This window comes from Oncorhynchus keta, unplaced genomic scaffold (assembly GCF_023373465.1).
Source record: "Oncorhynchus keta strain PuntledgeMale-10-30-2019 unplaced genomic scaffold, Oket_V2 Un_contig_6569_pilon_pilon, whole genome shotgun sequence".
In the NCBI taxonomy this organism is placed as follows: domain Eukaryota; kingdom Metazoa; phylum Chordata; class Actinopteri; order Salmoniformes; family Salmonidae; genus Oncorhynchus; species Oncorhynchus keta.
This window is the reverse complement of record NW_026288933.1, coordinates 49,897-74,987: the sequence shown is the minus strand read 5'-3', so window position 1 is coordinate 74,987 and position 25,091 is coordinate 49,897. Positions and strand designations below refer to the sequence as shown.

Sequence of the window (25,091 nt, the reverse complement as noted above, 5' to 3'; positions counted from 1 at the left end):
TGTTTGGTTTATGGTGGTTTACTGTAAACACAGCATGTAACATTTTCAAAGGTTTTACTGATTTACAGATCATAAAAGGAAATCAGTCAATGTAAATACATTCATTAGGCCCTAATCTATGGATTTTACATGACTGGGGATACAGATATGCATCTGTTGGTCACAGATACCTTAACAGAAAAGGTAGGGGCCTGGATCATTAAACCAGTCAGTATCTGGTGTGATCCTTGTGACACGGGGCTGTGCATTATCATGTTGAAACAGGAGGTGATGGCAGAGGATGAATGTTACAACAATGGGCCTCAGGATCTTGTCACGGTATCTCTGTGCATTCAAATGCAATTGTGTTCGTTGTCCGTAGCGTATGCCTGCCCATACCATAACCCCACCACCACCATGGGGCACTCTGTTCACAACATTGACATCAGCAAACCACTTGCCCACACAACGCCATACACGCTGTCTGCCATCTGCCCAATAGAGTTGAAATCGGGATTCATCCGTGAAGAGCACACTTTTGCAGCGTGACAGTGTCCATGAAGGTGAGCCTTTGCCCACTGAAGTCGGTTACGACGCTGAACTGCTGTCAGGTCAAGTCCCTGGTGAGAATGATGAGCACGCAGATGAGCTTCCCTGAGACAGTTTCTGACAGTTCTTTGGTTGTTCAAACCCACAGTTTCATCAGCTGTCTGGGTGGCTTGTCTCAGACGATCCCGCAGATGAAGAAGCCAGATGTGGAGGTCCTGGGCTGGCATTGTTACACGTGCTCTGCGGTTGTGAGTCCTGTTGGATGTATCGCCAAATCCTCTTAAACGATGTTGGAGGCGGCTCATGGTAGAGAAATGGACATTTAAAGTCTCTGGCAACAGCTCTGGGGGACATTCCTGCAGTCAGCATGCCAATTGCACACTCTCCTCAGATCTTGAGACATATGTGGCATTGTGTTGTGTGACAAAACTGCACATTTTAGAGTGGCCTTTATTGTCCCCAGCACAGGGTGTACCTGTGTAATGATCATGCTGTTTAATCAGCTTCTTGATATGCCACATCTGTCAGGTGGATGGATTACCTTTGGCAAAGGAGAAATGCTCACTAAATTTGAGAGAAAAGCTTTTTGTGCGGAATCTTATATTTCAGCTCCGACCCTCTGCTCTTCCATCTCCACTACCGCTGTGGGTATCCGATAGCCCAGGAAGGAGACCGCCTGCTGGAAGAAAAGGCACTTCTCCACCTTGGCGTACAGGCGATGCCCTATCAGCCTCTCCAATACGGACCTGACATGAGAGACATGTTGCTTGTGTGTAGTGGAGTACACCAAGATGTCATCTATGTACACCACTACACAGCGGCCCAACATGTCTCTAACCTTGTTAATGAAGGATAGAAACACCGGTGCAGGCCGTAGGGCATTACCCTGTATTCGTAGTGTCCGGTGCTGGTGCTGGTGCTGAAGGCTGTCTTCCATTCATCCCTCTCTCTGATGTGCACCAGTTTGTAGGCACTGTGTAAATCCAATTTGGTAAAGTGCTGAGCACCGTGCATCTGTTCGATCACAGTGGGTATGAGAGGCAGGGGATAACTGAATTGAACAGTTGCCTTATTCAGTGTCCGATAATCGATACACGGTGGAGACCTCCGTCCTTCTTCTTCACGAAAAGAAGGTGGAGGAGGCCGGAGAGGTGGATGGACGGAGGAATCCTAGGGCCAGAGCCTCCTGGACGTAGACCTCCATGGCTTCGGTCTCTGCATGCGAGAGGGGTAGATGTGCCCCCCGCGGAAGGTAGAACCAGGCAGTAGGTTGAGTGCAGTCCCATGGCTGATGAGTCTTCAAAAAATCCATCTGTAGGTCCCCGGTACTCCTCCGGGGGCGTGGGTGGCCTGGTCCGGATTTTCACGCAGGTGGCACAGATAGACACCTCCCCTGACACTCCTACGACCAACCTAACAACCTCCTCTCTGTCCACGATATCCTGGGGTTTTGCAACTGTAACCAGGGGAAACCTAAAACTACGGAGTGTGCAGGAGAGTCTAAGATGAGGAAAGTGATGCGTTCATGGTGGTTGTGAACAACTGTGAGGGAAGCCTGCAGCTGGCATATGGTCCGGATCACCTCGTCCATGGCAACCTGGAGGTGCTCCAGGCACGAGTCGTGGTGGTGGAGCATCTCTCCTATATCAGAGAGGTTGGGATGTCCTGCTGCTTCCTGTCCTCTTGGGTCGGTCATTCTATCACAGGTGTAGAGAATAGTAGCCAGGAGGCAGTAGCAGATTTTACTGAATGTATTTAAGCACCATAGATGAAAGCGGGACGAAAACCCAAACGCTGATGTGCTCAAATATATCTTCATAAACAGAAAGGCAAAGGCGAACCCAAAGTGCAAAATATAAAGTACTCAGGAAATAGTGGGGAGATTCCTATCAGGAAAACAATTAACATTACGATGACGACAAAGACAAATGGCAGAGGGAGTATATATACAGTGATAGAGTGGGGATTGGAACCAGGTGTGTGTAATGATGACGAGACAAGTCCGGGTTGATGAGTGAAGGGCATTTGTCAGCAGTAGGTTCGGCAGCAGCTCGAAGGCCAGCGATGACGAACGCTTGAGATGGACAGAAGGGGGAGCCAAAGCGAAGGCTGGTGTGACCAACACTTTACGTGCTGCGTAAACGCGTGGGTGTTTCAGAAAGAGAACACCCATGCAGTCAGATACATCTGGGTGAACTGTCTCATTTTTTACATTGTGTGTGTTTCAGTGTTTTTTTGTATTGTGTGGTTTTGTATGTGTGTCATGTCTGTCATTGTCTCTGTGAGAGAGTGCGTGTCTCTGTTGTGTGTGTTTGTGTGTGTTGTGTTTGTCAAGGGGTTTGTGAATAATTGCGTGCTGATCCAGCTCAGATGGCGTGAGTGTGACAGCTGTTTGGATTGGGCTTTTGTCACTGGCAGCTTGCCGTAGTCATTCATCTCCTGGGTGCTTGCTTACTCTCTCTCACTCAATATGTATTTCTCTCCATCCCTCTCTCTTTCACTCTTTCTCTCTCATTCTTAATGCACCATGTTTTACAGTCACACATTCAACACGTCTCCTCTCCAGGCAACATGTAGCCACCCGTGCACCTCACCTCCACCCTTTCAGACCCCATGTAACCCACCTAGAACCCAGTGCCTTACCCCCTTTCCTAGCTGACTTGGTTTGACCGAAAATGACAGTCCTCCAGTCAAAGCTATTTACGGAACGGACCATTTCATGTTCAACAGGGTTGATTAGTGGTGGTGGTATTAGCGATTTGTAAGGTCTCTGTCAGAATGTTAATGGCTGATTTGGCTGTAAATTAGAGGTTAATGGGGGTCAAATCACAGATTAAATAAGACTTCCCTTGACCTTGTGATTAGAGGAAAGGTCGTTGTTTAATAGTCTGTGTTTTTTGATGATATTACATTTAATGATATTAACATCTAAAATATAAAGTGACCTTATGGATTTTAATATATTGTACAATCCAAAGGGATGAGATGACCCTTACAGAATCTAAATTGTACTGATGTATTTCTGATAGCATGACTGTGCAGAATCTAAAGCGTATTGATGCATTTCTGATAGCATGACTGTGCAGAATCTAAAGCGTATTGATGTATTTCTGATAGCATGACTGTGAAGAATCTAAAGCGTATTGATGCATTTCTGATAGCATGACTGTGCAGAATCTAGAAGCGTATTGATGCATTTCCTGATAGCATGACTGTGCAGAATCTAAAGCGTATTGATGCATTTCTGATAGCATGACTGTCTAAAGCAGATAGCATGACTAAAATCTAAAGCGTATTGATGCATTTCTGATAGCATGACTGTGAAGAATCTAAAGGTGATGCATTTCTGATAGCTGACTATGATTTGATTTGCACCACCACAAAATAATCCTCCTTTTCACCTGTTGGAGCTGTGACTATATGCATCGATTGACCTTTGACCTGAAAGGGGGATAGAAAGGTGAAGGTAGTTTACGTTGTTTTGTGGTTAGTCGTGTTGCAGGACAAGTTTCTCTTGTGCTGTTGACAGGGAGAAGAATACGTCAGTTGAGACAGGTAGCTGATGTTCAACTGCAGCTTAATGTATCTTATTACAGATACCGTAGAGCCTGTTATGCCACCGAGCTCTGTGCATCACACACACACAGTATGAGGGATGTCCCACTGTTGCAATGTTTAACACCACCATTAACAAACCACCATTTTCACATAAATCCCAAGAACAGCCTGCGTGGCACGAAGTCATGCTTCTTTCTGCACCAGTCATACTGAGGAATAGTGGCTGATGTATGAGGCCTACTCTTCTTTCTGCACCAAAGGGGGAGATAAATATGATTATTTATGCGGATTCAGCCAGTAACTGGTCTTTGTCCTTGTGTTCTGCCTGATGAACTGATTAATGTTCGATTCATGAGCTGGAAGAGGAGGATGAGGTGGGGAATCAGGGGAGGAGGAGGAGGAGGAGGAGGAGGAGGAGGAGGAGGAGGGAGGAGGAGGAGGAGGAGGAGGAGAGGGGAAGAGGCAAATCAGTGGAGGAGGAGAGGGTGACGGGAGCAGAGGAGAGGTGAAGGGGAGCAGAGGAGGAGGAGGGGAATCAGGGAGGAGGAGGAGGAGGAGGAGGAGGAAGGGAGCAGATGAGGAGGAGGGGAATCAGGAGGAGGAGGAGGGGAGGAGAGGGTGAAGGGAGGAGAGGAGGAGGAAGGGGAGAGGAGGAGGAGGGGAATCAGGAGGAGGAGGAGGAGAGGGAGGAGGAGCAGATGAGGAGGAGGGGAATCAGGGGGAGGAGGAGGAGGAGGAGGAGGATGAGGAGGAGGGGAATCAGGGGAGGAGGAGGAGGAGGAGGAGGAGGAGGAGGGGAATCAGAGGAGGAGGAGGAGGAGAGGTTGAAGGGAGCAGATGAGGAGGAGGGGAATCAGGAGAGGAGGAGGAGGAGGAGAGGGTGAAGGGAGCAGAGGAGGAGGAGAGGAATCGGAGGAGGAGAGGAGGGAGGATGAAGGGGAGCAGGAGGAGGAGGAGGGGAATCAGGGGAGGAGGAGGAGGAGGAGGTTGAGGAGCAGATCAGAGGAGGAATCAGGAGGAGGAGGAGGAGAGGTTGAAGGGAGCAGATGAGGAGGAGGAATCAGGGAGGAGGAGGAGGAGGAGAGGGTGAAGGGAGCAGAGGGAGGAGGAAGGGAATCAGAGGAGGAGGAATCAGGAGGAGGAGGAGGTTGAAGGGAGCAGATGAGGAGGAGGGGAATCAGGGAGGAGGAGGAGAGTGTGAAGGGAGCAGAGGAGGAGGGGAATCAGAGGAGGAGGAGGAGGAGAGTGTGAAGGGAGCAGAGGAGGAGGGGAATCAGAGGAGGAGGAGGAGGAGGAGAGGGTGAAGGGCAGAGGAGGAGGTGGAGGAAAAGGAAGAAAAGAAGAAGAGGGTGCTAGAAATCTGAAAAGAAAGCAATAAGAGAGCGGATAGAGAGGAGGGTTGTTATAGAGTCAAGGAGTTCAAGGTTGAACATATTAGATTTCCTCATAAGGTATATGTGGTGTACACTAGCTACAGTAAGTTATAGGTGGTGTACACTAGCTATGGTAAGGTATAGGTGGAGTACACTAGCTATGGTAAGGTATAGGTGGTGTACACTAGCTATGGTAAGGTATAGGTGGAGTACACTAGCTACAGTAAGGTATAGGTGGTGTACACTAGCTACAGGTACAGGTATAGGTACAGGTGGTGTACAGGTGGTGTACACTAGCTACAGTAAGGTATAGGTGGTGTACACTAGCTACCGTAGGTACAGGTGGTGTACACTAGCTACAGTACATTAAGGCATAGGTGGTGTACACTAGCTACAGTACAGTAAAGTATAGGTGGTGTACACTGGCTACAGTAAGGTACAGGTGGTGTACACTAGCTACAGTAAGGTATAGGTGGTGTACACTAGCTACAGTAAAGTATAGGTGGTGAACACTAGGTACAGGTGGTGTACACTAGCTACAGTAAGGTACAGGTGGTGTACACTAGCTACAGTACAAGGTATAGGTGGTGTACACTAGCTACAGTACAGTAAAGGTATAGGTGGTGTACACTAGCTACAGTACAGTAAAGTATAGGTGGTGTACACTAGCTACAGTAAGGTACAGGTGGTGTACACTAGCTACAGTAAAGTATAGGTGGTGTACACTAGCTACAGTAAAGTATAGGTGGTGAACACTAGCTACAGTACAGTAAGGTACAGGTGGTGTACACTAGCTACAGTACAGTATGGTATAGGTGGTGTACACTAGCTACAGTACAGTAAAGTATAGGTGGTGTACACTAGCTACAGTAAGGTATAGGTGGTGTACACTAGCTACAGTACAGTAAGGTATAGGTGGTGTACACTAGCTACAGTACAGTAAAGTACAGGTGGTGTACACTAGCTACAGTACAGTAAGGTATAGGTGGTGTACACTAGCTACAGTACAGTAAAGTATAGGTGGTGTACACTAGCTACAGTAAAGTATAGGTGGTGTACACTAGCTACAGTACAGTAAGGTATAGGTGGTGTACACTAGCTACAGTAAAGTATAGGAGGTGTACACGAGCTACAGTACAGTAAGTTATAGGTGGTGTACACTAGCTACAGTAAGCAAACTGTAAACTGGGCACAGCATCACAACAAGAAACAAACAACACTTTTATTTTTTGGGCTCAGGCATGGATTTAGCATACGTGGGGGGGCTAATTTGCCATCCATACAGTATTGCTGAGGTGGCTTTCAAAAGGTCGCCCTTTTTCTGTGTCTCCATGGTGATGATCCCATCTGGGATGTGAACCCTGAAACCCTCTGGTCATGAGCCCAGATATCTAATCCATCTCTGTTGGTTGTTTGCTGCTGATGACACTGCAGAAACTGAGTTGTTTATAGTAGCGATATCAGCGAAGAAGGAAGAACGTCAAAGTGACCTAACTGTCGTCAGGAAACATTCAGGTTCAGAATTCTCTCTCAGGGGGTGTCATGACTAAAATCCTTCTCATATGAATCTGACAAAACAGGACGGGAGCGAAACAGCGTGCTACCACAACACACTAGGACACAGGGGCTCTTTAGCATCAAATCGAGATGGCCGCGGACCTAGTGAGCTCTGGGACTGCCTTCTGTGTACCATGAAGTGTTTAGAGTTGAAGGTTTCTCTAAATGAGATTCTAGACTCATAGGGCCTCATCCCTACTCAAACACTCTAGGAAGAAAAAAAAAGAATTTTTGAATGAATTAATAATCATTATGTTTAGTTTTTTGAGCCTGCGATGCCTGGAAGCGTGAGAGTAGTTAATGTTTCACACTGTGGGAGTGTGAGGGGGTCATTAAAGAGATTGTTCTCTCTCCTTCGGCAGGGAACTGGTGTGTCACAATACGGGGGCAACGGGAAAACAGCAGGAGGCCTGTGCATGCTAACACACACACAGAGATAGAAACACACACACACACAAATGTACACTCACATGCGCACACACAGAAATATATATACAGAATTACACTCACACAAAATACACACACACACTTACAGTAATATATGACTCACACACATGACAACCACACGCAGACAGGCACGCACGCGCACGCACACGCACACGCACACACACACACACACACACACACACACACACACACACACACACACACACACACACACACACACACACACACACACACACACACACACACACACAGAAAGCCACACACATCACATCCCTGCAATACTGCACAGCGCCAATACTGCACACGTTCCTTTAAAAACACATAATTTTGCGTGTGTCAAACATACTAAACGCTCTGCATGCATGGTGCCATGAAAACAAGGAGCATATAAGCTGAAACTTCCCTTTAATGCAGCAACAGCAGTATACAGTAAAGTCAGCGAAGAGGATGGACAATGCAGTAGATAAACCCCAACCTGGGTAGCCAACACTTTGATGTCACCATGAAACTGCTGCAACACTATTGCAGCTAACCAAACACAATGCAGACAAGCAACCATCAACCAACCTGCCTTTAACAGGCCCGGTCGCCTCACGTAGCGCAGGCGTTAGCGGTCACTGTTGAGCGCGAACCGTCAGTACTGTAATTACATCCTAATGGCAATGCAACGGAGGCTGGCTGCACTGTCTGTCTCCTGGCAGAGAGAAAAAAGGGAAGTGAGAGAGAAATGGAAGAGGGAAAGAGATAGAGAAGATAAGGAAAGAGAGGAGAGAGCATGAGAGAGAAGAAGAGAAAGAGAGAGAGTAGAGAGAGGGGTTAGAGAGAGAGCTTAGAGAGAGAGAGAGAGAGAGAGAGAGAGAGAGAGAGAGAGAGAGAGAGAGAGAGAGAGAGAGAGAGAGAGAGAGAGAGAGAGGGAAGAGTGAGTGTCAGGCAACAGCCAAGGCCTGGCTCTGCCCCGTCAGTCACCCTGACACCTGGAACCACTCAATCTCCTTAGCCCACAATGGAGGGAGAGAGATGGAAGAGGGGGCAGGGAACATGATGGATATGGCAGTGGAGGCTGGTGACTTGAACAATTGAGGAGGATGGGAGACCCACGGTGTAGGCATGGAATCCATGGAGACAACAAAGTGTGTTTCAAAAATCGTCAAAGCCTAATTATTTTAACCTAAAGCATTTAATAAAGACATGTATAGTACACTATTATGGGGAATGGAGATGAGAGGGCTACTTGCATTGTTGGGAAGGGATCACAGCAGTGATTAAATGAGAGTATGAGGCATGAGTTGAGGTGTTCAGTGGCTTGTCTTCAGTGCAGGACAGGATTTGTCTGGGAAGACAAAAAGCAATAACACAACACATTACACAGTTAGACAAAAGAGCTAAGAATGAGTTAGTCTGAGCAAAGAGTCAAATCATTGATGTGTAATAATGTGTTTGTGTTTGTGTATGTGATTGACTCTACGTACAGAAATGAGAGAAAATTGATAGGGGTTCTCACAGTGCTTGGAGAGGAAACATTCAATGTGCCAGTGGATGAGCGGCACATGAGACGTGGCTTCAGTTCATGTCAGGAGAGAGTTGACAATGGTAGTGGAGTGGAGTCGCCTCTTCATAAGAGAACAGGAGGGGACTTGGCTGTAAATACAAATAGCAGATACATTCCATTACAGCTGTGCCGTTGTACGTTTGAACAACAAGCTTCTCCATGAAGTTAAAATCAGACATTTCAAAATTCACAGTTAAACACAGACTGCACATCTCGCCCACTTCACACATCAAAGTAGCCCAAGAAACGTCCCTGAATAAATTCCTCATCCACATACCTGACAATAACTGACAACTGCAATCAGACTGGTGGCACCATAGGTCCCTGAGTGGGGGGGCGGGGGCAATTTTTACCCCCTGGGGCCTGGAGTTTTTCCTTATCTGTTAACTTATTTAGGAAAACTCTGGACCCTATAAGGTATGACAGTGATTCATCAACGGTAAAAGGTTTTATAAGGGCTATGATGGGTTTTTCTTAATCAGGTCACATGAATGAAAACCCTGTCAAACTGCAGCAACCTTATACTTATATGATATGAATTACATTTAGAGGAGATGAGGAGAGGGATTCCTCTACCCAGATGAGAGACAACAACTGACAGACAATAGAACTCACAGGGCTGAGCTTGCTTTCTGCATGTTGGCATCATACAGGCCTATGCAACTGTAGGCCTTATAAAAACATTTACTCACATCTGTCATCACTATTATGTTGACTGATTAATTCCAGTTAATCTTTTTGGGTTGAAAACATATAGGCAGCCTAGCCAGTCCAATTTTGAATATAAACCAATTTGATCACATTCACATTTTCTCCTGACACAAATGGACTATAAATACATAACGTTACCCAATCAGTTACCCTGACCAGATGGACAGGGCACATCGGCTGTATGCAGCTGCTGTTATTAGTAGCCTACAGTTGATCAGACTGAAAAATCATGAATTCTCTGATCCTAATCCTATGATCAGATGGACAACATGTCAGTTCATATTGCAAAGCGAAGGTCATCCCTCGGAAGTAGTCATGATTAGAGGTCGACCGATTATCATTTTTCAATACCGATACCGAATATTGGGGGATCCAAAAAAAAAAGCCGATACCGATTAATCGGCCGATTATTATTTTGTTGTTTTGTAATAATGACAATACAACAATACTGAATGAACACTTATTTTAACTCAATATAATACATCATAAAATCAATTTAGCCTCAAATAAAATGAAACATGTTAAATTTGGTTTAAATAATGCAAAAACAAAGTGTTGGAGAAAAAAGTAAAGTGCAATATGTGCCATGTAAAAGTTTAGGTTCCTTGCTCAGAACATGAGAACATATATGAAAGCTGGTGGTTCCTTTAACAGGAGTCTTCAATATTCCCAGGTAAGAAGTTTTTAGGTTGTAGTTATTATAGGAATTATAGGACAATTTCTATCTATAAGATTTGTATTTCATATACCTTTGACTATTGGATGTTCTTATAGGCACTTTAGTATTGCCAGTGTAACAGTATAGCTTCCGTCCCTCTCCTACGCCCCTACCTGGGCTCGAACCAGGAACACATCGACAACAGCCACCTTGAAGGAGCATACCCCTCGCTCACAAAAGCCACGGCCCTTGCAGAGCAGGGGACAAGCCACTCCAAGTCTCATAGCGAGTGACGTTTGAAACGCTAATGGCACGCACCCCGCTAACAAGGCAGTTAACCCACCGTTCCTAGGCCGTCATTGAAAATAAGAATGTGTTCTTAACTGACTTGCCTAGTTAAATAAAGGATAAATAAAGGCATAAAAATATATATTTTTTAAATAATAAAAAATTGGCCAATCGGTGTCAAAAAATACAGATTTCCAATTGTTATGAAAACTTGAAATCGGCCCTAATTAATCGGCCATTCCGATTAATCGGTCGACCTCTAGTCATGATTACCATATATAGGTGTATGGAAGGAGGTGAGGCCTACGAGCCTCCTAGGTTTTGTATTGAAGTCAATGTACCCAGAGGAGGACAGAAGCTAGCTGGCTACACCATGGTGCTACCCCAGAGAGTGCTGTTGAAGTTACTTTGACCATTGCAAAAACAGTGTGTTTTAATTAATTGTTGGTGACATATGAATATATTTAGTATAGTTTTATCTAAAAATGATAACTTTTTTGTTTTTTTGTTTCACTATTTAAAAAAAATGAAATTTCACTGAGGAGGATGGAGGAGGGGAAGGAAGGGAAGGGGGACAGAGGCAGAGTGGAGAGAGAGAGAGAGACGAGGGGGACAGGGAGCATTATATATTTGGAGGGAGGGAGGGAGAGAGAGCTAAGAGGAGAGATGGATTATTAAGGAGAAAAGAGTAGGTAAAGAGGTAAAGATATAGTAGTGGAGGTGAAGAGGGAGTAGAATAGTTTCATATGCAAGCAAACACCTCTGTCTCACTGTGTGATCTTCTGTTCGTCCGTAGCTGCATGGCATCGACATACATTGTCTGTTTGCTCAACACCTGTCTGTCCTGTTCCCCTGTAAACTGTATCGCCCCTGTTGTATACACTATAGTCCCTCCATGTCCTTCCTCTGTTACTCTGTTTCTTTATATATCAATATGCCATATCAATGATCATCAAGTACTTTTCTTACTCTTTGAGGGGTCAACAACAGGAAAAGAGATTGGATTCGTCACGACAACAAAAGACAACAGAAAAACAGGGAAACTCTTCTAGCAAGAATATAACTCCCTGTCTCGGGCAGGATGTATTTTTACCCCAAAGCTCAAGCACACCTGCTGAGTGCCGGCGCCCAGGCTTTATTTTCCATCCATTATTCATACTCCAGCTCCATTATGAGAACACGTCCTGTCCTTATGAAGATACTCTCTGTCTGCCTCACAAGCTGTTCAGTGAAAATGCAGAGCTGTTGTAGAGACCTACAGTATGTGAGGAACAAAGGAAAACAGAATGGGATTTTGTTGGCAATGCACTGTGCATAGATCGTGTGGGTAAAATGTGTTCGGGTGAATGCATTGGCGAGGAAGAGGTCCGCAAACATTGGAACAGTGAAGAAGTAAGCAAGTGCACTGTGCTGTATGCAGACATACATAGACACACATGCATCATACATTTATACACGCACACACACACACACACACACACATACGCACACGCACACGCACGCACGCACGCACGCACGCACGCACGCACACACACACACACACACACACACACACACACACACACACACACACACACACACACACACACACACACAGACAGACATGACACACATGACACACATGACACAGCACTCAAGTCCCCCCTCTCTGTGTTCAATTTCTTCATCTCTGAGGATTGGGTGAATTAGCTAGATTTTTCCATCTTGCTTTGATGATGATGCGGCACCACAGTATGCTGTTTTGACTGCAGCTCTGTATTCGCTGCAGAGCCCTGTTTTAGCACCCTCGGGGGAATCTCCTCTTCCAGTACTCGATTGCGGGCGCTGCATATGTTTTGCTGAAATGTTCAGATTTTTTGCTCACTACGGTCACAGCCAAGAGGAAATGCGATCGCTCCAAAACATGGCCTGAATTCTCAAGATTTCAGAGACATTCAGGGGTCATTCTGCAGCGCTGTTTTAATAGTGCATTAAACAAGAGCTTTTAAGCAGAGAGTGTTGTGAAACCCCAGGATGGATTCCACCATTTTAAAGGACATTATACTGGACAGTAATAAAGACGCACGCACGCACACACACACACACACACACACACACACACACACACACACACACACACACACACACACACACACACACACACACACACACACACACACACACACACACACACACGCGCGCGCGCGCACACACACACACACACACACTCATATATATACAACACATCCCTGCAGTACTGCGGAGCACCAAGGACACATGCCTTTAACACATGCCTGTGTGTGTCTACCTAAGCATACCAAAATCTATCTTCCTCACTCTCTTTATATTTTTCTCTCTTTCTCTTGCTCTCTTTCATGTGTCCATGAAAACTCCTCAAGTTCTTGAAACTGTCGACCGTAGAGCTACGAAAACGAAGAACCAAACGTAGCACAGAATTCTCTCCGAAAGAACCGAATCATGTGGTTCAGTTCCATTAAACTTCTCTCCGAAAGAACCGAATCATGTGGTTCAGTTCCATTAAACTTCTCTCCGAAAGAACCGAATCATGTGGTTCAGTTCCATTAAACTTCTCTCCAAAAGAACCGAATCATGTGGTTCAGTTCCATTAAACTTCTCTCCAAAAGAACTGAATCATGTGGTTCAGTTCCATTAAACTTCTCTCCAAAAGAACTGAATCATGTGGTTCAGTTCCATTAAACTTCTCTCCAAAGAACTGAATCATGTGGTTCAGTTCCATTAAACTTCTCTCCGAAAGAACTGAATCATGTGGTTCAGTTCCATTAAACTTCTCTCCGAAAGAACTGAATCATGTGGTTCAGTTCCATTAAACTTCTCTCCGAAAGAACTGAATCATGTGGTTCAGTTCCATTAAACTCTCTCCGAAAGAACTGAATCATGTGGTTCAGTTCCATTAAACTTCTCTCCGAAAGAACTGAATCATGTGGTTCAGTTCCATAAAACTCCTCTCAGAGTTGAAACCGGGGGGAAATGAAGGCCGTGTCATATATCAATCATCATCTGGCCTGACGTAGATCTAGAACACTAAAGTGGCTCATCAACTCAGATAAAGACATGAAAAGCTGCCACGATGGAGTTCACGCTTAGTCACTTTCCCTCAGAAATGTAGGCCGACCTATAAAAGTTTTATCAAGAGAACACTAACAATTCTTTGTCTTGCATTCACACTCCCATAGAAACATACTTTATGTTACATCTAAGTTATTATTTTTCTCATACTCACCATGGATTTGTGTTTTTCTATCAGAGGACAAGACATGTTTTATTGGTAGTTCCCGACAGACTGGCTCGTTACTTGTTGTGGCTCACACATTGGACATTGGAGAACCAGTAATATTGTGTAGTGGCGAGAGTGCTGTGATCAGTCTGTCAGTTTCAGAGATGTGATAGGAGATTGTCTGTCAGCAACACTGGGGTTCTGGGCTCCACTATGGGGCAGTGAGAGGCTTTATCAGGCCTTGGCGATTCAGAGAGAGCGAGAGAGAGATTGAGGTTTAGAAAGTAAGGAGGGAGGGGTGTGGAGAGAGAGAGAGGGTGTATAAAGAGAGGAAGGAGACTAGTGGGAGAAGGACGGGGAGAGCACAAGAAGGAGGTGAGGGGAAGAGAGAGAGAGAGAGGCGTCACAACAGACCCGGGTTCGATCCCAGGCTGAGTCGCAGCCGGCCGCAACTGGGAGACTCATGAGGCGGGCGCACAATTGGCCCAGCTTCATCCGGGTTAGGGGTGGGTTTGGCCAGCTGGGATGTCCTTGTCCTATCGCGCTCTAGTGACTCCTTGTGGCGGACTGGGCACATGCACGCTGACTTCGTTCGCCAGTTGTACGCTGTTTCCTCCTACACATTGGTGAGATTGGCTTCCGAGTTAGCGAGCAGTGTGTCAACAAGCAGTGCGGCTTGGCAGGGTCGTGTTTTGGAAGACGCATGGCTCTCGACCTTCAACTCTCCCAAGTCCGTACGGGTGTTGCAGCCATGGGACTGTAACTACCAATTGGATATCATGAAATTGGGGAGAAAAAGGGTTAAAAAGTAAACTTTTTTAAAAAGAAAGATTAGACAGCATTTGAGAGATGAGAGAGGAAGGGGAAGAACAGAGTGATGGTCATACAGAAACGGCCAGCAGAGTAGAGAGGAAGTGGGGAGGAGCAACAGAGTAAGACAGAGAGCCTCATGGTCCCAGAGTAATATCAGACACTAGCCACCCCGCTGACAGCTGAGTCCCCACTCTGTCAGTCACTCCATCAAACACTGTGAAAGTCCCAGAGTCCCCAACAACACAACAGTAGCTACAGTATGCTGTGGTCCTGTGTACAGTGCAATGCCCACGGCAAATCACACTTCACGGACATCCCCATTCCCTTTCTAAAAGCCAACACACACACATGCTTGTACGCACACACACTATCACGGGTGCACACATGCACACACGTGCTATCCCACACTTGCTAATGCAAGCACACACACACACACACACACACACACACACACACACACACACACACACACACACACACACACACACACACACACACACACACACACACACACACACACACACACACACACACACACACACACACACACACACACACCTCAGGCTGCCCCTGTGAAGGCAGTCTAGGCCTGTACTTACCCTGTAGCTGCATGACTGTATCCCATGTCTGTGTGTCGCTGTCGGATTCCCCCAAAGCTGTTCTTCGTGTGTCCTCATAATAACTCCTCTGTGTGGTGTTGATGCAGTGTGTCTGTCCTCTTTGAATACTGAAACTGAAATGCACTGTGGTCGTATAGTGTCCTCTGTTCTGTGCTTGTGCTGTCTATACCGGACAGCCTCCGCTGACACAGAGACAAACTGACAGACTCCTGTTCTTCTGACCCTGCACACACCTCGTATCACCAGAGACACAGAGAGAGATTCACACAGAGGTCAAACCCCTACTACGACCCAGCCAGCCAGCCTGGAGAAGAGGTCAAAGGTCAGCCAGCAGGAAGCAGAACCCTCACTCTGCCGTTTTCTCCTCCTTTCTGCAGCGACGACCTTCCTCCAGACTCACCCTCAGGTGAGGAGGGAAAGAGAGAGGGAGAAGGGGAGCTCCAGCCCCAGGTCCAACCCCAGCAGACTGAGCTCCAAGCCCAGCCCCAACCTGAACCCCAGCCTCAGCCTAAACCCGAGGGCACGAGTGTGGGCGAAACACAGCAGGAGGTCACCCCCGCAGCCTCCCGCTCACCAAGCGGAGGGGAACTCGAGCAGGAGGAGGGAGAACGAGGAGATAAGGAGGAGGAGGAGATAAAGCAGAAAGAGGTGGTGGATTCGCAGCAGGAGCAGCAACATGAGGGGAGGCAGCAGTAGAGGCTGAGGTGGAGGAGGAGGAGGATGGGGCAGAGGCCCGGGGGAGCGACGGGGAGGAGGGCCAGCCTGCACCACAGCTTCCCCATGAGGGTGCAGCGCAACGGGGCCTGCTCGCACTCCGCCACCTCCGACTACGAGCTCTCGCTCGACCTCAAAAACAAGCAGGTAGGGTGTGTGGGGGTGGGGGGAACGGTGTGATATGGGCGGGGTAGGGGAGAGGGGGCTCGGCTTGGTTGTACTGTATGTCTTGTGGTCTTTGTGGTCGTTTGTTGAGGTTCTGTCTGAGGTCAAGGCTGTTTGTTTTGTCTGTTGAGGCTGTTGTTGATTTGGTTCATCTGGGATTGTTTGTTTGTTATGGCTGTTTTTTTGTGGATTGGCCTCGGCTGGCAGTTGATTGACATTATTTGCCTTTGAAGTTGGCTCTGCAGGTGTTCTTAGGGTGTTTTGTTGTTGAGTCTTTCGCTCTTCTTCATTAACATGAGTCATCATCATCATCATCATCATCATCGCCACTGTCATTTTCACCTTCATTGACATTACATGGCTTTTGTCTTTTGAACAGATGTGGAACAGTGACCTTCTACTGAGGCGGTGTGTGTTCTGTTCTCACAGTACCTTCCTCTGCTGTGTGGCATCTTGCTGTTTAACGAATGGCTCACACTGTGTGTCTAAGTGTCTGGGAGGTTTTTAAATGGAACACATTTAGTTGCTTCCCACCGACTCTTTCTCTCACTCACACAATCACACATTCTCTTGTGTAAATGATACATCGTCATGGTAACAGAATGAAGTAATATTCCCGATGGTGGTTGTGCTGCTTGCATGGACTAAACTCATGTCTTCTCTCCTGCTCTTATTAAGTTGTTTTCACCTTAACATCATATGTTCAGAGTTGCCATATTGTCTAGACTAGAAACTCTACTGTACATGTAGTAAGTGTTCAGGAAATCATCCATGTGTGATGGCCCTGCTAACATACAGAGACCCATCTCCCTGTTCTGTGTCTCACATCTCATTTACATGGTGTGTGTGTGTATGTGGGCGTCTGTTTGTCAACTCCGTGTGTGTATGTGTGCCTGTGCATGCATGTGTGTGTGTTGTGTGTGTGTGTGTTCTCATCATCCCATTCATCTGAGACGTTGGATTCATCAGACACTCATCTGCATATGAGGGGCCTTGACACTGCATATGAGGGGCTTTAACCACCCCATTCCCATCCCGTCCACTGACCTTCAACCAGGTAACCTTTCCATTCCCCATCTCATCCACTGACCTTCAACCAGGTAACCTTTCCATTCCCATTCCATCCACTGACCTTCAACCAGGTAACTTTTCCATTCCCATTCCGTCCACTGACCTTCAACCAGGTAACCTTTCCATTCCCATTCCATCCACTGACCTTCAACCAGGTAACTTTTCCATTCCCATTCCGTCCACTGACCTTCAACCAGGTAACCTTTCCATTCCCATTCCATCCACTGACCTTCAACCAGGTAACTTTTCCATTCCCATTCCGTCCACTGACCTTCAACCAGGTAACTTTTCCATTCCCATTCCGTCCACTGACCTTCAACCAGGTAACCTTTCCATTCCCATTCCATCCACTGACCTTCAACCAGGTAAGGTAACCTTTCCATTCCTATTCCGTCCACTGACCTTCAACCAGGTAAGACAACCTTTCCATTTCCAGCTCTCACACAGATCATCAGTCACACCTCAAGACCAGAGAAAGAGAAAAGAGAGAGAAACTTGTGAGCGAACAGTGTAGTTCTCAAGGTGTAAAAACAACAACTTGCTGAACCATATACAGTGCCTTCATTTACGTGTTAGTCATTTATCAGACACTCTTATCCTCTTAACGCGAAGTTATCCTCTTAGCGCGAAGTTATCCTCTTTGCGCGAAGATCGCTAGCGGGATCAAATTCAACAAAATCCGGTGAAATCGGAGCGCACCAAATTCAAAATACAAAATCGTAAAATATTAAACATTCATGAAAATACAAATGTCATACATGATTCTTTAGCTTAGAACCTTGGTAATCTAACTGCGTTGTCAGATTTCAAAAATGCTTTACGGCGAAAGCATAGCATTTGATTGTCTGAGGACAGAGCCCCATGTCAACATATCTTTCAAACCAGCACTAGCAACACAAAATCATAAATAGCGATAAAATAAATCACTTACCTTTGGAGATATTTCTCTGGTTGCAATCCCAAGGGTCCCAGCTACACAATGAATGGTCGTTTTGTTCAATAAAGTCCTTCTTTATATCCCAAAAACGAATTCAATAATCCAGTCTTTCAACATGCATACAAAGGATTCCAAAATGTTACCAGCAAAGTTTGTCCAAACTATGTTTTTTATTAATTGTCTAATATCTAAATAAAGGATAATATTTCAGACGGAGAATAGTATGTTCAATAGCAAAGGAAAAGAACGAAGAGTGCGCCCACATTCACGCTTGAAAAAATAATACTTTTGCCCTGGTGCTCAACTTGGAACGACAACAAATATTTAATTTAAAAATAAATAAAAAGTCTTAAACCTTGTATAAAGACTGTTGACATCTAGTGGAAACCATAGGAACTGCAGTCTGGGAGGCGAACATAAGATCTTTCAATAGCATTGGAAGTCATTCCAAGCTCAACATTGTTTTTTACGGATCAATTTTCCTCAGGTCTTCGCCTGCTATATCAGTTCTGTTATACTGACAGACATTTTTAAACAGTTTTAAACAATCCTACCAATTATATGCATATCCTAGCTTCTGGGCCTGAGGAACAGGCAGTTTACTTTGGGCACGTCAGACAGGTTGAAATTCAGGAAACTAGCCTTACTCGCAGAGAGGTTAACCAGAGCGACTTACAGTTAGTCGCCCTAATTCACCCCTTATCACCCTCATCCTCTCCCCTATTTCAACCCTACTCTCCCTCATCCTCACCCCTATTTCACCCCTTGTCACCCTCATCCTCACTCCTGTTTCACCCATTATCTCCATCATCCTCACCCCTATTTCAACACTACTCTTCCTCATCGTCACCACTATTTCACCCCTTATCACCCTCATCCTCACTCCTGTTTCACCCATTATCTCCATCTTCCTCACCCCTATTTCACCCCTTATCTCTCTTACACTAACCTCTAGTCCTGATTAAGATTTAAACCCCCCCACCTCGTCACTCTTTTAATCTCTCTTTTAAAGAAGATCTCCTTCACTGCCTCCCTCTCTGTGTGTCAGGATTGCTTCACATGTCTGATGTGTTAGATTGATCTTCTGTCCGGAGAGAGAAACTCCAGATGAGGTTTCCTTTCACAGCCTACGGGTGGGGACGATACATGGGACGATACCTTGAGGCTGTTTATACAGGTGAAGTCGGAAGCTTACATACACTTAGCTTGTAGTTATTAAAACTCATTTTTCAACCACTCCACAAATTTCTTGTTAACAAACTATAGTTTTGGCAAGTCGGTTAGGACATCTACTTTGTGCATGACAAAAGTCATTTTTCCAACAATTGTTTACAGACAGATTATTTCACTTATAATTCACTGTATCATAATTCCAGTGGGTCAGAAGTCTGCATACACTAAGTTGACTGTGCCTTTAAACAGCATGGAAAATTCCAGAAAATGGTGTCATGGCTTTAGAAGCTTCTGACATCATTTGAGTCAATTGGAGGTGTACCTGGATATGTATTTCAAGGCCTACCTTCAAACTCAGTGTCTCTTTGCTTGACATCATGGGAAAATGAAAAGAAATCAGCCAAGACCTCAGGAAAAAAATTGTAGACCTCCACAAGTCTGGTTCATCCTTGGGAGCTAGAGATGAATGTACTTTGGTGCGAAATGTGCAAATCAATCTCAGAGCAACAGGAAAGTACCTTGTGAAGATGCTGGATGAAACATGTACAAAAGTATCTATATCCACAGTAAAACGAGTCCTATATTGACATAACCTGAAAGGCCGCTCAGCTTGGAAGAAGCCACTGTTCCAAAACCGCCATAAGAAAGCCAGAATACGGTTTGCAACTGCACATGGGGACAAAGATCGTATTTTTTGGAGATATGTACTCTGGTCTGATGAAACAAAAATATAGCTGTTTGGCCACAATGAACATCATTATGTTTGGAGGAAAAAGGGCGAGGCTTGCAAGCCCGAAGAACACCATCCCAACCTTGAAGCACGGGGGTGGCAGCATCATGTTGTGGGGGTGCTTTACTGCAGGAGGGACTGGTGCACTTCACAAAAATGGTGTGGATATATCGAAGAAACATCTCAAGACATCAGTCAGGAAGTTAAAGCTTTGTCGCAAATGAGTCTTCCAAATGGACAATGATCCCAAGCATACTTCCAAAGTTGTAGCAATATGGCTTAATTAAGGACAACAAAGTCAAGGTATTGGAGTGGCCATCACAAAGCCCTGACCTCAATCCCATAGAAAATGTGTGGGCAGAACTGAAAAGCATGTGCGAGCAGGGAGGCCACTAAAACCTGAGTCAGTTACACCAGCTCTGTCAGGAGGAATGGGCCAAAATTCTCTCAAGTTATTGTCGGAAGCTTGTTGAAGGCTAACTGAAACGTTTGACCCAAGGTAAACAATTTAAAGGCAATGCTACCAAATACTAATTGAGTGTATGTAAACTTCTGACCCACTGGGAATGTGATGAAAGAAATAAAGCTGAAGTAAATAATTCTCTCTACCATTATTCTGACATTTCACATTCTTAAAATAATGTTGTGATCCTAACTGACCCAAGACATGGAATTCTTACTAGGATTAAATGTCAGGAATTGTGAAAAACTGAGTTTAAATGTACTAAGGTGTATGTAAACTTCCGACTTCAACTGTATGTGCTCATGTAGAGAGTTTTCATAGGATAAATGCCATAGTATATTGCTCACTCTATATTTAACGTAAACGTTTTTCAGAACCAACATTTTGGTATTTGGCAATGTAAGTATTGTATATTAGTACAATTATAGTTAATCATGACCAGAGCAAAGGTAGTGTTCACAAAAGGCTTTTGGTGTATTCTGACATCAATATTCCTGTCATTGGAATCTCCATGCTCAAGGATAAACTGAGCCACAATGTGATTTTATACAGAATACATTTACGCAGCATAGCCTGCTCTGTAGGTAGTATCGGCAGTAAAGAGCTCATTGCAAGTACAAACCGTGGGTCCAGTCAGTCCTGTAAAAGAACCATTGGTCTAATAGCATTAGTTGTACAAGTGTGCCAGTTGATAGGCTGGTTGATGAAGGCTCCTCCTCTAACGGTCCCATTTGTCGAATACCCTCAATTTTGTCTCTGGGCCCATAATTGCCTTTTTGTTCCGCAGATTCCTTCTTGAGAAAGCATTGGATTCGAGCCTCATTAATCAAACTACATTTATCTCTGTAATGTTTCTCAGTGGCGGGGTGAGGGATGTTATCAGACTGCCTGTGTTCCCTCATAATCACACTCCAAACCCCCACCAGAGAGGGGGATATTTATGAGCAATACATCTCACAATGCCATTATGGAAATGCGAGCTAAGTAATCCACATCAACCCAACTTTTTAATGCAGATTTTTTTTGTTGAGGGGTAGAGGCACTCCGTGTCTCAAAGTTCAATATGTTTACCCGAGCGTCTTTAAACGGCTGATGCTTAAAAATGGGTGGATTAGCACATTTTATCACACCGTTGGCTGGGTATGCTGAGAGCAGTGAAAACTGATCGTGTCCCGTCTTCAATACTCTAGAGATGAAATGTTTTGAAAGACGGGTCGATGGAATCCTGTCAAGTTTTTTTTTAATCTTCTGCCAGCTTTTTGCGTCGGTTGAACTGTCACACTTCATGCCTTTTGAGAAGTGAACGTAGAATCTCCAACTGCTTCTCACAACAAAGGTTCATAAACTTGAAAGGGTTGAAGCCAATGCTCAATAAGTCAACTACTTACTCGACCTCAGTGCTCCAGCCATTAACCACGAGCCCGTCCTCCCCAATTAAGATGCCACCAATCTCCTGTGCTTGACCTACTGTAGGTTATCGCCTGACTCTCTTACGTTGTGGGCACCAAATTAATCTCCATTCCTGATAAACAGTAAGAGCTGTTCTGATTGATGCTCTATTCCTCAGAATTAGCACAGTATAACGCCATAATCATGATGTAAAGTTGACCATTTTCCTGGTGCAAATGAACTGACCTGACATGAATGAGCTTATAATTAGGAGGTAGCATTAGTCGTGCCCTCTCAACTATGTGTTAGCTGCATGCAAATGTAATCATCTGCTATTTAATCTCTGTGCCAGAACTCAATTTGAGGGTGACACTCAGAAATATACATGGGTCACTAAGCTAAACGTCAATGAATACGATGAACAAACAAATTCAACTGAGGATGCCTTTTTCTGAACACAAAATTCTTCAAAATCCCTGAAGTGTGTTTGGCTCATAATTGACTTCAGGCTGGGTTTGCATATGTGTTCATTTTGTTGTCCACCTGTATCGTGACATTTGGTGAGATGAAGTGAATGGGTTGCGTGACAGACTGTGAATGCCAGCTCGTCCTTGGAGACTATTCACCCAGATGAATGCAGCCAGGGAGAAGGCCAAGAGATACCATCCATAGCACATTTCTCTGAATAGCCAGATCTGATAAGCCAGAACAAAAAATAGCACTTCAAAAAACCAGATTGTTCCCCATAGAAAGTCTGACCTTTAATATTGGAAACCATTTTCATTCCTGGCATAAACATCCCCCGAAAACAAACTCTGAATGCGCTATTTCTGCAAGCCTTGGGGTATTAATATTTCAGTGGCAAAGAGTCCCATCTCTCATACACAGACTGGTCTTGTTTCAATTCATCACCAGCAACTCCATACGCTCATCAGGTCAAAGGCCTGGTTGTGTGTGAATTCTGTCTGTCCTATAAAGTCCACTTGGCTCTCGCCCTTTGACCCCTAGTGTGTAACGTTTGGTTATCAAACCATATTATAACCCCAAAATACCATTTGCCTCATGTTAGATCGGTGTCACCTCAGCATTTTTAAAATAAATATTTCTGGATTTTTCTTTGAAAAGTTTTCAAAACTGTTCCTGGAGAGCTACCATCCTGTAGGTTTTCACTCCAACTCTGTTCCTGGAGAGCTACCATCCTGTAGGTTTTCACTCCTACCCTGATCCTAGAGAGCTACCATCCTGTAGGTTTTCACTCCAACCCTGTTCCTGGAGAGCTACCATCCTGTAGGTTTTCACTCCTACCCTGATCCTGGAGAGCTACCATCCTGTAGGTTTTCAGTCCAACCCTGTTCCTGGAGAGCTACCATCCTGTAGGTTTTCACTCCAACTCTGTTCCTGGAGAGCTACCATCCTGTAGGTTTTCACTCCTACCCTGATCGTGGAGAGCTACCATCCTGTAGGTTTTCACTCCAACCCTGTTCCTGGAGAGCTACCATCCTGTAGGTTTTCACTCCTACCCTGATCCTGGAGAGCTACCATCCTGTAGGTTTTCACTCCAACCCTGTTCCTGGAGAGCTACCATCCTGTAGGTTTTCACTCCAACTCTGTTCCTGGAGAGCTACCATCCTGTAGGTTTTCACTCCTACCCTGATCGTGGAGAGCTACCATCCTGTAGGTTTTCACTCCAACCCTGTTCCTGGAGTACCCTCCTGGAACTCCAACCCAGTTCCTGGAGGACCCTCCTGTAGGTTTTCACTCCAACTCTGTTCCTGGAGAGCTAATCCTGTAGGTTTTCACTCCAACTCTGTTCCTGGAGAGCTACCATCCTGTAGGTTTTCACTCCTACCCTGTTCCTGGAGAGCTACCATCCTGTAGGTTTTCACTCCTACCCTGTTCCTGGATGGTAGCTCTACAGGAACAGAGTAGGAGTGAAAACCTACAGGATGGTAGCTCTCCAGGAACAGAGTTGGAGTGAAAACCTACAGGATGGTAGCTCTCCAGGAACAGAGTTGGAGTGAAAACCTACAGGATGGTAGCTCTCCAGGAACAGGGTTGGAGTTAAAACCTACAGGATGGTAGCTCTCCAGGAACAGGGTTGGAGTTAAAACCTACAGGATGGTAGCTCTCCAGGAACAGGGTTGGAGAGCCCTGCTCTACCATATCTCCATTGCCTCTCAGTCTACCTCTTTTAGTTCCACTACCCACCTTCCCCCTCCATCCCATCATCTCTCTCTCCTGCTCACCCAGGCTTTCAGTGTCTAATGGAGATGGCAGAATGTACTAGAGAGATACAGGCTCAGATAAAGCTGTGATGGGACCTAAATTCTTTATGCGCCGTCCCCTGCCAACTCATTCGGAAGGCAAAACAAACAAGCCAAACTGCCGCCTTTAATCAAAGCAGCCCCCTCCCAGCTCCCGGCTCAGATCCAAGGCTATCTCTGCCTCAGACATTATTTCTGTCATTCGTTTTGACGAGTGACAACTTTCTGAGGGATGGGTTGTGGTTATTACCTTAACTCTGTGTTTTTAAGCCTACCCATTCTGTCCAGACGAAGTCAGCAGAGTGACGAAGCTGATTTTGTCATATTGAGTGTGTACTCAAAGTTCCGTCTGTCTGAACATTCCAGATAGATAAAAAGTGATGAATATTCAAGGCAAGGCCCAATACCGGTCTGCGGGAAGAGAAAGGCATGTTCTCATTCTGAGATGCCTCACAGAGACTATAGACTATAGCTTAAAGGGCCAGGCTCATTCAGAACGACTTTAATATTCTCCCAACATCTCTTCCCTTTCTCACAGAGGCCTCGCTGCAGTGCAATGTAAAAGGGATCAGATAAGATGGATTTCTCAGTGTCATTTCGGTTTTCTAAAGAGCCTTTCTAAGGGATGGAGTTCTCCAAATGACAATGGGCTGAGATTGCATCATGCTGCAGCCACCCCACTTATCGCAAATTGCAAAGCCTAGTATGCATTATTGCATGGCTATCTGTTCTTCCCCATAGAAGTCTATAGGATGCAGGTGACTTTGCTTGGGACTGCAGAGTAGTAGTTGAAAGTATCACGTTGATCCCTTGGTGGCCCCGCAATCCCTTCTAAAACCATTCGCCCA

The 25,091-nt window shown here is 45.4% G+C and overlaps 2 protein-coding genes across 2 annotated transcripts in view; both read left to right on the top strand.

The window, feature by feature from the left end:
* LOC127925995 (protein TsetseEP-like) overlaps window positions 1–16,033 on the top strand; it is a 52,786-nt gene extending 36,753 nt beyond the window's left edge. Inside the window, exon 4 of the mRNA XM_052511250.1 lies at window positions 15,715–16,033. Within this exon, the coding sequence (XP_052367210.1) occupies window positions 15,715–16,033 (319 nt within the window). The remainder of the gene's footprint in view (window positions 1–15,714) is intronic.
* Window positions 16,034–16,120: 87 nt separating this feature from the next.
* LOC127925996 (IQ motif and SEC7 domain-containing protein 3-like) overlaps window positions 16,121–25,091 on the top strand; it is a 47,016-nt gene continuing 38,045 nt past the window's right edge. The window contains 1 exon segment of the mRNA XM_052511251.1: window positions 16,121–16,198. The gene's annotated coding sequence lies outside the window, so the exon portion shown is untranslated.